At 35.5% G+C, this 14067-nt stretch overlaps 1 protein-coding gene across 1 annotated transcript in view; it reads right to left on the reverse strand.

Annotated features, from left to right (window-relative positions):
- LOC127441448 (homer protein homolog 3-like) overlaps positions 1-13435 on the reverse strand; it is a 52057-nt gene extending 38622 nt beyond the window's left edge. The window contains exons 1-3 of the mRNA XM_051698896.1: positions 13138-13435; positions 12190-12236; positions 2538-2694 (exon numbers count right to left, since the gene is read on the reverse strand). Of these exons, the coding sequence (XP_051554856.1) occupies positions 2538-2694; positions 12190-12212 (180 nt within the window). The 5' untranslated portion in view covers positions 12213-12236; positions 13138-13435. The remainder of the gene's footprint in view (positions 1-2537; positions 2695-12189; positions 12237-13137) is intronic.
- Positions 13436-14067: the final 632 nt, after the last annotated feature.

Raw genomic sequence — 14067 nt, forward strand, 5'->3', positions numbered from 1 at the left:
TAGAAATATTTTGATATTTAAAACATTATTTTTCATGTCATTCATAAGTTTTTAAAGCCTTAAAAAAGGAAATCATAGTTTATCCACATTTAATAATTTGATTTATATATTTGAAGTTAAATATGTAAAAATGACTTGAGATGTATGAATCACACATGCAGAAAAAAAGCACGCCTTAAAAAATATGACAATTTACAAGACAATTAATCGTCAGCCAAATTTCATCATTGTGACAGCCCTATGCCTGAGTTTGTTTGATATGAATTATATCTCACCAAAGAAATACATAATTGTTATATGCTATATGTTACTGTACAGCCCAATCTCCAGACCTGAACCCCATTGAAAACCTCTGGAGTGTGATCAAGAGGAAGATTGATGGCCACAAGCCATCAAACAAAGCCGAGATGCTTGAATTTTTGCGCCAGGAGTGGCATAAAGTCACCCAACAGTAATGTGAAAGCCAGTGTCATGTAATACTACATTCTGACTATTGTTTTGTGCAAGAAAACTTTACTAACATAATAAGTGGATCTCAAGTATGAAAATCAAATAAAAATCCATGACATGACCCCTTTAAAATGACTCTTCTGAGCCAGTTCTTTTGAATCAACAGCACGAAACACATTGCGCGACTAGTGTAGTACAATTCACAAACAAATTACCCTTCTGAGCCTGTTCTTTTTAAATCTACAGCGCAAAACACACAGGCATGACCAGTGTAGTTAGATTTCCGAATCAATGACCCTTACAGGGATAGTTCACCCAAAAATGACAATTCTCTCATCATTTACTCACCCTCATGTCATCCCAGATGTGTGTGACTTTCTTTCTTCTGCAGAACACAAATTAAGATTTTTAGAAGTATTTATCAGCTCAGTAGGTCCATTCAATGCAAGTGAATGGGTACCAAAATTTTGAAGCTCCAAAATCCAGACAAAGGCAAAATAAAAGTATCCAGACGATTCTGGTGGTTAAATCCATATATTCTGAAGCGATTTAATAGGTGTGGGTGAGAAACAGTTCAATATTTAAGTCCTTTTTTTACTATTAATTCTCCTCCTTGCTCAGTCAATTTCCACTTTACTCTCACTTTCTCATTCTCCTTTTTCTGTTTTTGGTGATTCAGATCTTTCTTGCACATCGCCCCCTAATGGGCAGGGAGAAGAATTTATGACAAAAAAAATCATTGATCATTGATATATTGATCTGTTTCTCACCCACACCTATCATCTCGTGTCTGAACACATGGATTAAACCACTGAAGTCATATGGATTACTTTTATGCTGCCTTTGTCGATTTTGGAGGTTAATAATTTTGCCACTTGCATTATGAGGACCTACAGAGCCGAAATATTCTTCTAAATATCTTAATTTGTATTCAGCAGAAGAAAGAAAGTCATACACATCTGGGATGGCATGAGGGTGAGTAAATCACACAGTGTGACCAGCGTAGTCCGATTCCCAAACAAATGACTCTTCTGTGCCGGTTCTTTTGAATCAACAGCATGAAATACATAGCGCAACTAGCGTAGTCCGATTCCCAAACAAATGACTCTTCTGAGCCGGTTCTTTTGAATCAACAGCGTGAAATACATAGCGCAACTAGCGTAGTCCGATTCCCAAACAAATGACTCTTCTGAGCCGGTTCTTTTGAATCAACAGCGTGAAATACATAGCGCGACTAGCATAGTCCGATTCCCAAACAAATGACTCTTCTGAGCCGATTCTTTTGAATCAACAGCGTGAAATACATAGCGTGACTAGCGTAGTCCGATTCCCAAATAAATGACTCTTCTGAGCCGGTTCTTTTGAATCAACAGCGTGAAATGCATAGCCGACTAGTGTAGTCCGATTCCCAAACAAATGACTCTTCTGAGCCGGTTCTTTTGAATCGACAGCGCAAAATACATAGCGCGACTAGTGTAGTCCGATTCCCAAACAAATGACTCTTCTGAGCCGGTTCTTTTGAATCGACAGCGCAAAACAAACAGCGCTGAAAGAATTGGAATCGGAACTTCCCATCCCTAATAGTTATGTTGCAATTTTAATTAAATCCATCTGTTTGCAATCCAATAAATTTATGAATTAAATGTTGACAATTGTGACTGATTTTACTTCCAGTTCTTTCAAAATACTGTAAATAGAAGGTATTCCATACCATACATTCCATAAAACACTGCACACAATACAAATTCTGCATACTGCAGAAATACTCTGAACTGAAAAAATAGGCCTTGATAATTTCAGTTTCTAATTGATAAATATATACTATAAAATGCTGATATGTTTACAGATATAGCCTATTATGCATCAATACATGAAACCATTTGACCTTTAGTGGTTATATAGAATTCAATCTGCACTCTGCAGAATGTTTGCAGGTTATATATCCAAAATGAAGCAGTAAACTTCATATTAGCCTGAAACTGTATGAAACACCAGATTTATAGGTTTTGGAACATGCATAGACTCTCCACACTCTTCTACCTAAAGAAGGCTGATCAGACAGCTCTAAACTACAGAAAGATGCTCACCTTTGTCCCTGCCACACTGATGATGCGGTAGGCGTGTCTGTTTGCATCATAGAAGAACGAGACGGTGACCGCATGCTTGCTGGCGGGGATCCAGTTGCGTTTGCTGGCGGGATCGATTTGAAACACATGAGCTCGTGTGCTGAAGATGGGCTGCTCCCTACCACAACAAACACAAACACATGAGAAACAAAACGCATACACAAAACAAGCGATAATATTCCTAAATTCTGCAGAGATCCAAAACCAGCAAAAAAACTGTATGCACAGGTGTATACTTCAATTTCTGATATATACCGGGCAATCGTACTCAAAGCCAATATAAGTGAATACTTGTTTTTCGGTACTTCTTACCAAAGCAGTCATTAATTTAGCATTTTATTTAATTAGCATTTATTTAATTGTTGTAAATATTTTTTAATGCATAAACATACAATGTATTATACATTTTTATATTTTATAAATATTTTATAACATTAAATACAACTTTTATTTTATTTAGCATTTTATTTAATTATTTTTTAACTATTATAAATATTTTTAAATATATATATTTTAAATATTTATACTAAAACAATTTTTAATAACAAAAACTTTTTTAATTTAGCAATTTATTTAATTATATTTATACTATTATTATAATACAGTGCCCTCCACTAATATTGGCACCTTTAGTAAATATGAGCAAAGAAGGCTGTGAAAAAAATGTCTTTATTGTTTATCCTTTTGATCTTTCAAAAAAATCAAGAAAAATCTATTCTCTTATGGATGTCAAACAACTACAAACACAACACAAGTTTTATCCAAAAAACTAATATTTTTGCCAAATATATGTGTGGCACAATTATTGGCACCCCTAGAAATTATAAAATATATTCAAATATTAAAATATATAAATATATTCCCATTCATATTTACATTTATTCATTTGGCAGACGCTTTTATCCAAAGCGTCTGCCAATATTAAATATTTTAGTACACCTGGGTGACTAGGAACATGAAATTGTTCAGCCATGACGTCCTGTTTCACAGGAGTGTAAATATGAGGTAACACACAAGCCAAAATACCCAAGTTATCCATCAAAATGGATCAATCCATCATACATCTTACGATGAGCTTCACAAAATGGGAAGTTGCTATAAGAAAATAGCTTAAGCATTGAAATACCCATTTCCACCATCAGGGCAATAATTAAGAAGTTCCAGTCAACTGGAGATGTTAAGAATCGGCCTGGAAGAGGACGTGTGACTATATTGTCTCCACGCAAGGTGAGGAGGATGGTTCGAGTGGCCAAAAATTCTCCAAGGATCACAGCTGGCGAATTGCAGGAATTAGTTGGGTCTTGGGGTCAGAAAACCTCCAATCTACAATCAATCGTCACCTACATCACAACAAGTTGTTTGGGAGGGTTTCAATAAAAAAAGCCTCTGCTCTCATCCAACAACAAACTCAAGCATCTTCAGTTTGCCAGACACTACTGGAACTTCAAATGGGACTGGGTTCTATGGTCAGATAAAACAAAAATAGAGCTTTTTGGCAGCAAACACCAGAGATGGGTTTGGCGCACACAGAGAGGTAGCCATATGGAAAAGTACCTCATGCCAACGGTTAAATATGGTGCTGGATTTTTAATGTTGTGGAGTTGTTTTTCTGACAGAGGTCGGATACTTGGCATCATGGACTCTATCAAAAACCAACAGATCAGAAACCTGACTGCCTCTTCCAGAAAGCTTAGAATGAGCCCTGGTTGGATCTTCCAGCAAGACAATGATCCTAATCAACACAAAAATGGTTCACGGACCACAAAATCAAGGTTCTGCCATGGCCATCCCAGTCCCCTGACCTGAACCCCATAGAAACTTGTGGGGTGAACTGAGGAGGAGAGTCCACCATCATGGACCTCCAAATTTGAAGGATCTGTTTAGATTCTGTATGGAGGAATGGTCTCGGATCACTTACCATGTGTTGTCCAACCTCATTAGACATTATAGGAGAAGACTCAGAGCTGTTATCTTGTCAAACAGGGGTTGCACAAAGTATTGAATAAAAGGGTGCCAATAATTGTGCCACACATTTATTTGACAAACATATTTGTTTTTTATAAAACTTGTGTTGTGTTTGCAATTGTTTGATATCCATTAGAGGATTAGGGTTAGGTTTTTGTTAATATTTCGAATGAAAGATAAAAAAGATAAACAATATAAATATTTCTTTCACAGCCGTCTTTGCTCATTAACAAAGAGTGCCAATATTAGTGGAGGGCACTGTATTATAAATATTTTTAAATATATAAAATGTATATGTTATAAATAATGTACAAATTTCTTTTTAATTTTACATTTATTTATTAATAATCATTTATGTAATTGTTTATATATTTTTATAATATTTACATTATATATATTATTCATATTTATACATTTCTAAACATATAAAATAAACAATAAGCAAATCATTAATATTACAATAATAAATACATAACATTATGATTCTTCATGTGAAGTGGCAGATGGTTTCCCTTAAAAGTATTTACCAATTTAAATACCAATAAATCGTAAAAAGTGCACATTTGTATTCTGTAAAATGTAAGCAATTTTTGCATTGATAAAAGTTCTTTTTTTCTTATAAAATACATATTTTATTGAGCTTGAGACATGTGTAGCACAATTGGCATTTCTCGCTCATACTTGTAAGAGGTATCCTGGGATTTAATTGTAACAAAATAACTTTAACACCAATACGTGTATAATGAAAATGGATTTAGTTTAACATGAATATATTAATTATATTTTAAGAAAAAGTTACTGTATGTCTCTCAACTTCATATCTGTAGTGTTACCACAATGTAAATATTTTCATATATTTTGCAAAATTTCTTGCAGATTTAGAAAAACTTTTTTTATCGAAATTTTGATCAATATAATCGTATTAATATTTATAAAATGTACCCTCTCTTTAAGGACATCACACTGCTGCTGGTTTCTCACGATAGAAAAAGATGCCAGTATAAAATGTTTATTTAATAAAACTAATAAAACTAAAGCTAAAACTAATGAGCAGGAAAAATGGCACTTTCTTGGGACTGTCTCCATTTAATTGGGGCGTCTGGTCACACTACGTATCAAACACTTGATAATAACATGAGTGGAATAGGCAGCAAATTAGATGTCACATGAGACTGAACCATTATGTGTCATCATGACATAACATGTCATAACTTGACTGATTTCTCTGTAAATCTGACAGCTAACATTTTACCATCCAACTGCATGTGATAAGCGTGTTACAGTTCAAAGCCCTTAGACCCCTGACAGCTTCATCTTTGCCCTTTATTTACATAACTATGATGCTTGGATTGCAAAGCCATTCAAATAATACTTATTTAATGTACATATTTTAATAGGGCCTACATTCAATGACAATGGAACATTTAGCTGAACTTTAGCTTCTTCACTTCGGCTTTGGTTGCCTTATTGTATTTTTGAAAATGCTTTTTTCACAAAAAATATTTTCAGATCAAACAATAATTGAAAACCCCTAATTTAAACAAAACCTAAAAGTAAACGACAGCAGATGTGAAAGTATTCTGAGAGAAAAATTAAACCCGGATGAGAATCCATAAGATCTGGATTAATTCAATTAATGTACAATTAATTCACCTTAATGGATTGCCATTACTAGCATGAAGAACAGAAGGCCGAGCATTAATGCCGAAGTCTTTATCTACACTATACCTTACCATAAAATCAGTAAAAAGAAGAAAGTCTTTTAGTCAAAGAGCTAATTTGAGAAAAACCTTCTTGTTACAATAGGCAACATGAGTCATGTATGAATGCATTATTGTAATTTTTCTGCGGTCTGAATGAAAGGCAGATTACTTATACAGTATAACACATGCTGACACTCGTTCCATTCAGCGTTCGGTTTTTAAACCCTATTAGAGATTTTAAACCACCAGTTCGCACAAAGACCTGCACACGTCGTCAACCCTTTTAGTGGAAAAAAAAAAAAGTGGTGATTTAAAAAAAAAAAGTGTGATCATGCATATACTTCAACAAATACTTCAAGTTCATTAACAAATGAAAATTAGTGGGGCCTGGGTAGCTCAAGGAGTACTGACGCTGACTACCACACCTGGAGTCGCGAGTTCGAATCCAGGGTGTGCTGAGTGACTCCAGCCAGGTCTCCTAAGAAAACAAATTGGCCCGGTTGCTAGGGAGGGTAGAGTCACATGGGGTAACCTCCTCGTGGTCGCGATTAGTGGTTCTCGCTCTCAGTGGGGCGTGTGGTAAGTTGTGTGTGGATTGTGGAGAGTAGCATGAGCCTCCACATGCTGTGAGTCTCCGCGGTGTCATGCACAGCGAGCCACGTGATAAGATGCGCGGATTGACGGTCTCAGAAGCGGAGGCAACTGAGACTTGTCCTCTGCCACCCGGATTGAGGTGAGTAACCACGCCACTACGAGGACCTACTAAGTAGTGGGAATTGGGCATTCCACATTGGGAGAAAAGGGGATGAAAAAAAAAAGATGTAATTTTGTGTGAAATGTTTTCAATTGAAATACTCAGAGCAAAACCATATGAAATTGCATCCTCCAAAAACACGCGCACTTTCAGTCCAGTTTGTTTATTTTCAATCAGCTCAATTCAGTGTGCTTTTTTGTTTCAAAGACATTTGTCATGAATATATTTCCATAGACTGACTTTCAGTGAGCAACTAACAGCACTGACCGCTAGATACTAGAGCTGGGCGTTGATACAAAGTTCCTGATTCAATTAGATTGCAATTCACAAATTCTTGTTTCGATTTCGATTCGATTCCAATTCATTTGGGTATATTTCAGCTATAATGTTCATTTTGCTTACATATTAAAGAAATTATCCCCCGACTAATTCTGTTAATTATTCAAGGGACCTTCTATTTAGATACATTGTGATAAAATGAATTGTACAAATTCGTTTTTCATGATCTATTTTAGTCAAATTTTAGCTTTTTAAATATGTACAATTCTATGTACAAAAAGATATATTCCATCAATAAATATAATGTCTTGAAATTGCATATAATATATTGGATAGGATAGGTTTAGGTTTGGGTTTAAGGTTTGGGGTAGGGAGGTAGGTTTTGTTGATATAAAACTTGATATAACATTAATCTTAATTTGTTTGGGAGAACATTTAACTCGCTTTTAGCGCCACACAGTGATCATTTCAAATCTAAACTGGCGCGATGCGTGTAATGAACCATGTAATGTCAATTTGCAAACATTTGCCACGGTCACGTAATTTTCATGAGACCAGGCTGTTTGAAAAAGAAGTGTTCGCATTGGGGTACATGCAGATACACCCCGGTAAAAAAGCTTCCTCAAAAATAGGTGCTGGCGGTGTGTTAGGGCTCAGGAGTTGTCGTCCTCCACAATCCAGACTCCATTCTGGTAACATCCACTTTTCACCATCCAATCAATTTCTAATGCATAAAATCAAGTCCCGTCTGACATTTTTTATTGATTATTCTTTTTCAGTCAGAAATACGTTATGTTACAGAAGTTCTATGGGTTGTAAGTGCTGTTTCATGTTAACCTAAAAGTCACACAGCTGACTGGAAAATAAGTGTCATGTATTAACCACAGGCAACTGTACTGTCTATACGTGTGTGTGTGTGTGTAAAACAGATAATTTAACCCTCGAGCAGTACATTTACATTTTAGCTCTAATTGCCTTATTTCCACATTTGTTTATATGAGGCAATTACAAGCATTCTTACTGAGAAATTAATCTCATGGTGCATCTTTATCGTACATGTAGGATATGGAGAGGGCCATTCGAATCAAATTAACATGTAGCGTAAGATATACTGCAATCACAACCTAGTCTCACAGAATGAACATTACTATAACAAAAAAAAATGTTCATGTCGCATTTGCTTTTAGGACACTATCGGTTAGGTTTAGGCATTGGTTTAGAGTAAGAATGTCTGTTTTGTTCACCTCTCATTTGCTTTTAGGATGCTATTAGTTAGGTTTAACTTAAAGTTTTAGGTTAGGGAGGTATGTTTTACTCATTAAACCTCCATCTAATATTCACATTTAAAACCTTGTATGATTACGACACCATTTCACTCGCTTTTGGTGCCCCCTGCTGGACATATCACAGGGAAAATGCAGCAAAACGTGTAATGAAGTACATAATTTAGTTTTACAAAAATGTTGCCACGGTCACGCAATGTTCATGAGATCAGGCTGTGCAATCTTTCCCTGTGCAGATCTTAATGTGCACTGCAGAGATGTTTTATATCTGGAAATTTAAAAAACAAAACTAGAAAAAGAAAAAAATAATCCCTCTTATAATTGAATCCAGGGGTAAATATTGCCTGCTCGGGTACCTCCTATAAATGTAAGTCTAAAGAGATTTATTCACCTGTTTTATTGTCCACCAGGCAAATATAATACGTCGAAATGTTTAGAAAAGTAATGCAAAAAAAGATGGTAATTTTGATACTCTCATTATACCGCAATTTGAAAATGATTATATAATATTTAAATTGTGAAGTATTTATATATCATATTAGTACTCTCTTGGAGCTGCCTTTCATTTTTGCTGATTTTAATAATAATAATAATAATCCTTGTGTAACTGCATCTTTTTTACGATAACACAGTACAAAAATCACTGTGTTACGGTAATGAGATTAATTGAAAACAATGAGAATAGTGAAACTAAAACAGCCCGTGCTGTACAGGAATGAGAACTGGCGGGTAAAATGTGCTCAAGTGTCCTGAAAATAACGTCACAATGCAAAAAATATTAATGGTCCTAAATGCAGGCTTCATTATCTTAATGCAAAATATAATTTCATAATTTTTTTTATGTTGATTTGGGAGTTAAATATGAGCAAATTGGCATTTGTAAGCATATTTTAGATGCCGAACCTCGTTTAAATCAGCAAATATCTCCAAGAGTTCCTAAACAAACTATTGATCAGTTTTGTATTTCATCTGAAGTGAAAGCCAATTCATAAATCCTCTTAAACTCACATAAACCCACTTATTTGTAACGTTTTACGTGAGTTTAAAAGTCAACATCAAACATTTGCAACCCTTTTTCCCCCCATAACATCATATTTCTGAGTGAAACGGGACTTTCAACAAGAAACAGACTGTAGGTTTTATCCATCGGGAATTGATTGGATCATGAAAAGTGGGTGTTTCATACCAGAATGGAGCCTAATTGGTGGGGAGGGGTTGAAAGTAAGAGTGCTTGATGACATCATGAATCATGATTGATGAATCGTGCACATAAGACCAGGAACATGTCTATAAAATGTAAACAGGGTTTATTTTGATTTCACGTGACTTTTGGAGTTTAAAACAAGAAGGATCGTTTGAAGGACACATATTCCAGTTACAAAAAAGAAATTAGGCCAGGCATGTTGTGACCCGATAGCTTCACACCTAACCAACGCTCTGGATCCTGAACTAATTAACTCAACCATCCATGCACGCTTTAACCCAACGCAGGGCTACTGAAGTTCACAACACAACACCACCATTATAATCAGGCGTAAATAAAAACAGTACACTAAAAACTCATTTTGACGAACATCAGAGATACCGCGGAACATATATTGTGCAGTCGTCATGGCAACTGACAAACAATCTAAATGCAGTATGCTTCATAAACAAAATCCCATGACCTTTTTTGTACTGCAGTGTGTGTGAGATAAACAAGCATTTCTTGGGTATCATGTTATGTGTCAGAATGAGCATTTCTCTCAGAGATTAACAGCCATTTATCTCATCTATGCAAGCTAGGTCATAATTCCCATGAATATGTCCCACTTACAACAAGCTAAATGGGTCACTCTCAGTGATTTTTAAAAGTTCATTTTTGTAAGACTTTATCTTCCATTGCATTGTGCCATCTAAATGTGGCAGCTAATGAGCAGATATACAGTACATGCATGTTAGCATATAAATATGCCTTTAGAAAGATAACAGGGTTGACAGTTTTAATTCGACATAAGTCTTGAGCTCAAGAATTTAATGCTGATATTTCCACAGATATCCACTTTTCAATTATCAGTTAGTTAACAAACAATCATCATAACAGCGTTGACATTTTAAAATCGTACCTCACTGACAAGCATAACAGAACATAAAGTAATATAAAAGGGACAAGAGATCACTTACTGAAAGGATGATGGTATAATTAGGATATTATTATTATTATTTATATTTATGGATTCGTTTATCACTTCAAAATGGGGGAAAATATAATGGTAACAGGGTTGAAGCACAAACTGGAGAAGTCTTTATTAATATATTTTGTGAACTAAATTCTATAGAGAGGGGGGATTGAAGAAAAAGTTTTGCATTAATTTCCTATATGAGTATATCCTATACATATATACAAAAAACGCCCTCACAACAGATTCTTCGGTTTTAAATTTGCAACATCTAAAATAGTTCTTAATATTCCATTACTGTCCAAGTTGTTCATTTTAAGGCATACCAAATGAGCTGATGCTTATTTAAATCTTATGATAATCCCGAGAATCCTCAATCCTGCAAATTTGTTTTTATGAATTGATTCAATTAATGTATTTCACATAAACAGATGAAATACAGTTTGTTTCATATGGTTAAGGGGAAAAAAATGCCCTTGAAAATCGAATCCAAGGGGCAAATATTGTTCCTTAGTGTAAAAGTTAATTTCTGACACTGATGTGGTTTGGGGGTAAAATGTGCTTTAAGGGATAGTTCATCAAAAAATGACAATTCTCACAATGAAAGTAATGGTAGCCAGAACTTTGAAGCTCCAAAAAGCGCATAAAGGCAGCATAAAAGTAATCCATACAACTCCAGTGGTTTAATCCATGTCTTCAGAAGCGATATGATAGGTGTTGGTGAGAAACAGATCAATATTTAAGTCCTTTTTTACTATAAGTCTCCACTTTCACTTTCACTTTTGTTTTTGGTGATTCACATTCTTCATGCATATCGCCACCTACTGGGCAGGGAGAATTTATAGTAAAAAAAAAAAAAAGGTCTTAACTATTGATCTGTTTCTCACCCACACCTATCATATCACTTCTGAAGACATGGATTAAACCACTGGAGTCATGTGGATTACTTTTATGCTGCCTTTATGTGCTTTTTGGTGCTTTTTTACATTTCGGTCACAATTCACTTGCATTGTGAGGACCTACTGAGCTGAAATATTCTTCTAAAAATCTTCATTTATGTTCTGCAACAAAGTAAATCATACACATCTGGGATGACATGAGGGGGAGTAAATGATGAGAGAATTTTCATTTTTGGATGAACTGTCCATTTAAGTGTCCTGAAAATAATATCACAGTGCAAAAAGTCATAATTTAATTTCCTAAATGGCTTCATTTACTTCTTGCAAAATATAATCAGAAATTTTTTTGTATTGATTTGGGGTTTAATATGACCACGAGATTGTCTTGACAGGTTTTGTGAGAATCACCAGTAAATGAGGGACACAAATTGCACCCGTTTTCTATAGGACGACCCAAATATGCATGAAATCTCACCCAATGGAGCTGAATAATTTGAGTCTGATTAAGACACTAAACCCACATGCCATTATCACTCAAACAGAGAGTTTTGAACCAAAGACATTTACTCACCTCTCTCTGTGCAACGGAAACATTCTTACTGGACAGATGAGGCTCTTCTAGCATTAGGAAGGAGAGAATGACTGTCAATAATTCCATACAATCACATTATATGTTGTTTAGAATGACACGCTGTCATGTTATGTCAAGTGTCTGATGTTGGGGAGGAAGTTATTGGAATAAGTCATTTCAGTCAGTTCAGGTGACACATAATCTGAGCATTTTACTAAGTGAATACGAAAAACATTCATTCTTAATTACATTAGACTCTTTAAATGAATGTGTAAAAATATATTTTCACCAGAAAGATCTTGAAATGACCTCATTAAACTAATACACTTTTTTTTTTCTTCAGTTCAGGTTAATATTTAAATATGTAAAAAGAGAAAATGTGTATTTTTAGTTGCTATGACAGGTTATAACTTCTTTAAAAAAATTTTTTTAACATTTTTAATCATCTTTTTTGCAGTTCACTTAAATGGTCCTGTGGTGTGACTGTGACAAAAGCATGTCCAATGTATCTTAATCATTTATCATGCATGCATGCATATATTCTTCCATTACTAAAAATCAATTCACCCTACAATAATTATAAAAAAAGAATAATAAAAAAGTTACTAAATTGTTGTTGAAATAGATTGTCAACTACCCAATAATCAACTACCCATATATAAAATAATGACATGCTTAGTTTCCAGTTAGAAGTAATCACACTTCCTCAAATTGCTTAGAAACGTGAATAAATATTTGGCCCAAGCATTTAAAATAGCCTTCAGATTATTTTAACCCAGAATAGTTTACATAAAAGTCTTAATCTAACATAGTTGCAGTAACTTTTTGTAACTGTAATCCTTTCAGGGCATGCAGAAGTTCTTCTGTCATGTTGTCATATGTTTTGGCGGTCAAAGTGAAGCTTTGCTCAGTTAAAGTGAGAAATAATGACAGACTAAGCACACTTACCCCATGTCGTTATAAACGCTCAGGCTGTCAAACTCTTTGTCCTGTTATGGAACAACTGTAATATCAGTACGAGCAATAATCCGTGAGATTTATATTCGCATGGTAGAAATCGAATGCAACAGCACGAGCTCCGCAATAACCACGCGCCTGCCAATTTCACTTTTGCCTCGTTATCTCGCTTTCTTGAGTTGTTGCACTTCAGTGGGCTCGCGAACTCCCGGGAAACCCCTTTAGGCTGAGACTCTCCGCGTTCTGTTGTTTCCTGCCGCGGCTTTGATGGCGCGCCGAGATTGTTACTTTGAAACCAGTTCTGCTTTGATGTCCCGAGAACGCGCCGCTGCTGTGTGTCGCGAGCGCTGCCGCGTTTTTTAAGACACTCAACAGCGCTCTCCAGCGACACAAACACAACTACAGGATTTCAGCATCACCTCGCCTTGTAATGGTTTGTGAAGAGACCCGTTGGACATAAATACATGTATGCTGAGCTGGTTTGATCCCAAAGAGCCTTCACTAATAAAGTAACAAATGCCATGTTTTTTTTTGTTTTTTTTTGTTATTGTTGTTTGGTGATATGGTATTCCTTGAAGAACCTTGGAGTACTATGGAATATGAATATGCTTTCATGTTCTATCATACTACAGTAATTCCATACATTTTGACACACACACACAGGCGCAAAAACCATATATGCAAGGTATGCAATGCATTGGGGCACCATGTAAAGGGGGGGCACCATCGGCTCACTGAAAGGGTGTTGCAATCGGCCTCCTCGACCCCTCCAACATCCCCCCACCAACGCTTATAAAGGATGACACTCCCCTCCCCTCGCTTGACAGATACATGGGGCACAAAATGTTGTTTTGCATACACGCTCGGAAATGTGTAGTTGCGCCCCTGCACACACACACACACATATAGGCCCACATGCAA

This window comes from Myxocyprinus asiaticus, chromosome 5 (assembly GCF_019703515.2).
Source record: "Myxocyprinus asiaticus isolate MX2 ecotype Aquarium Trade chromosome 5, UBuf_Myxa_2, whole genome shotgun sequence".
Lineage (NCBI taxonomy): Eukaryota > Metazoa > Chordata > Actinopteri > Cypriniformes > Catostomidae > Myxocyprinus > Myxocyprinus asiaticus.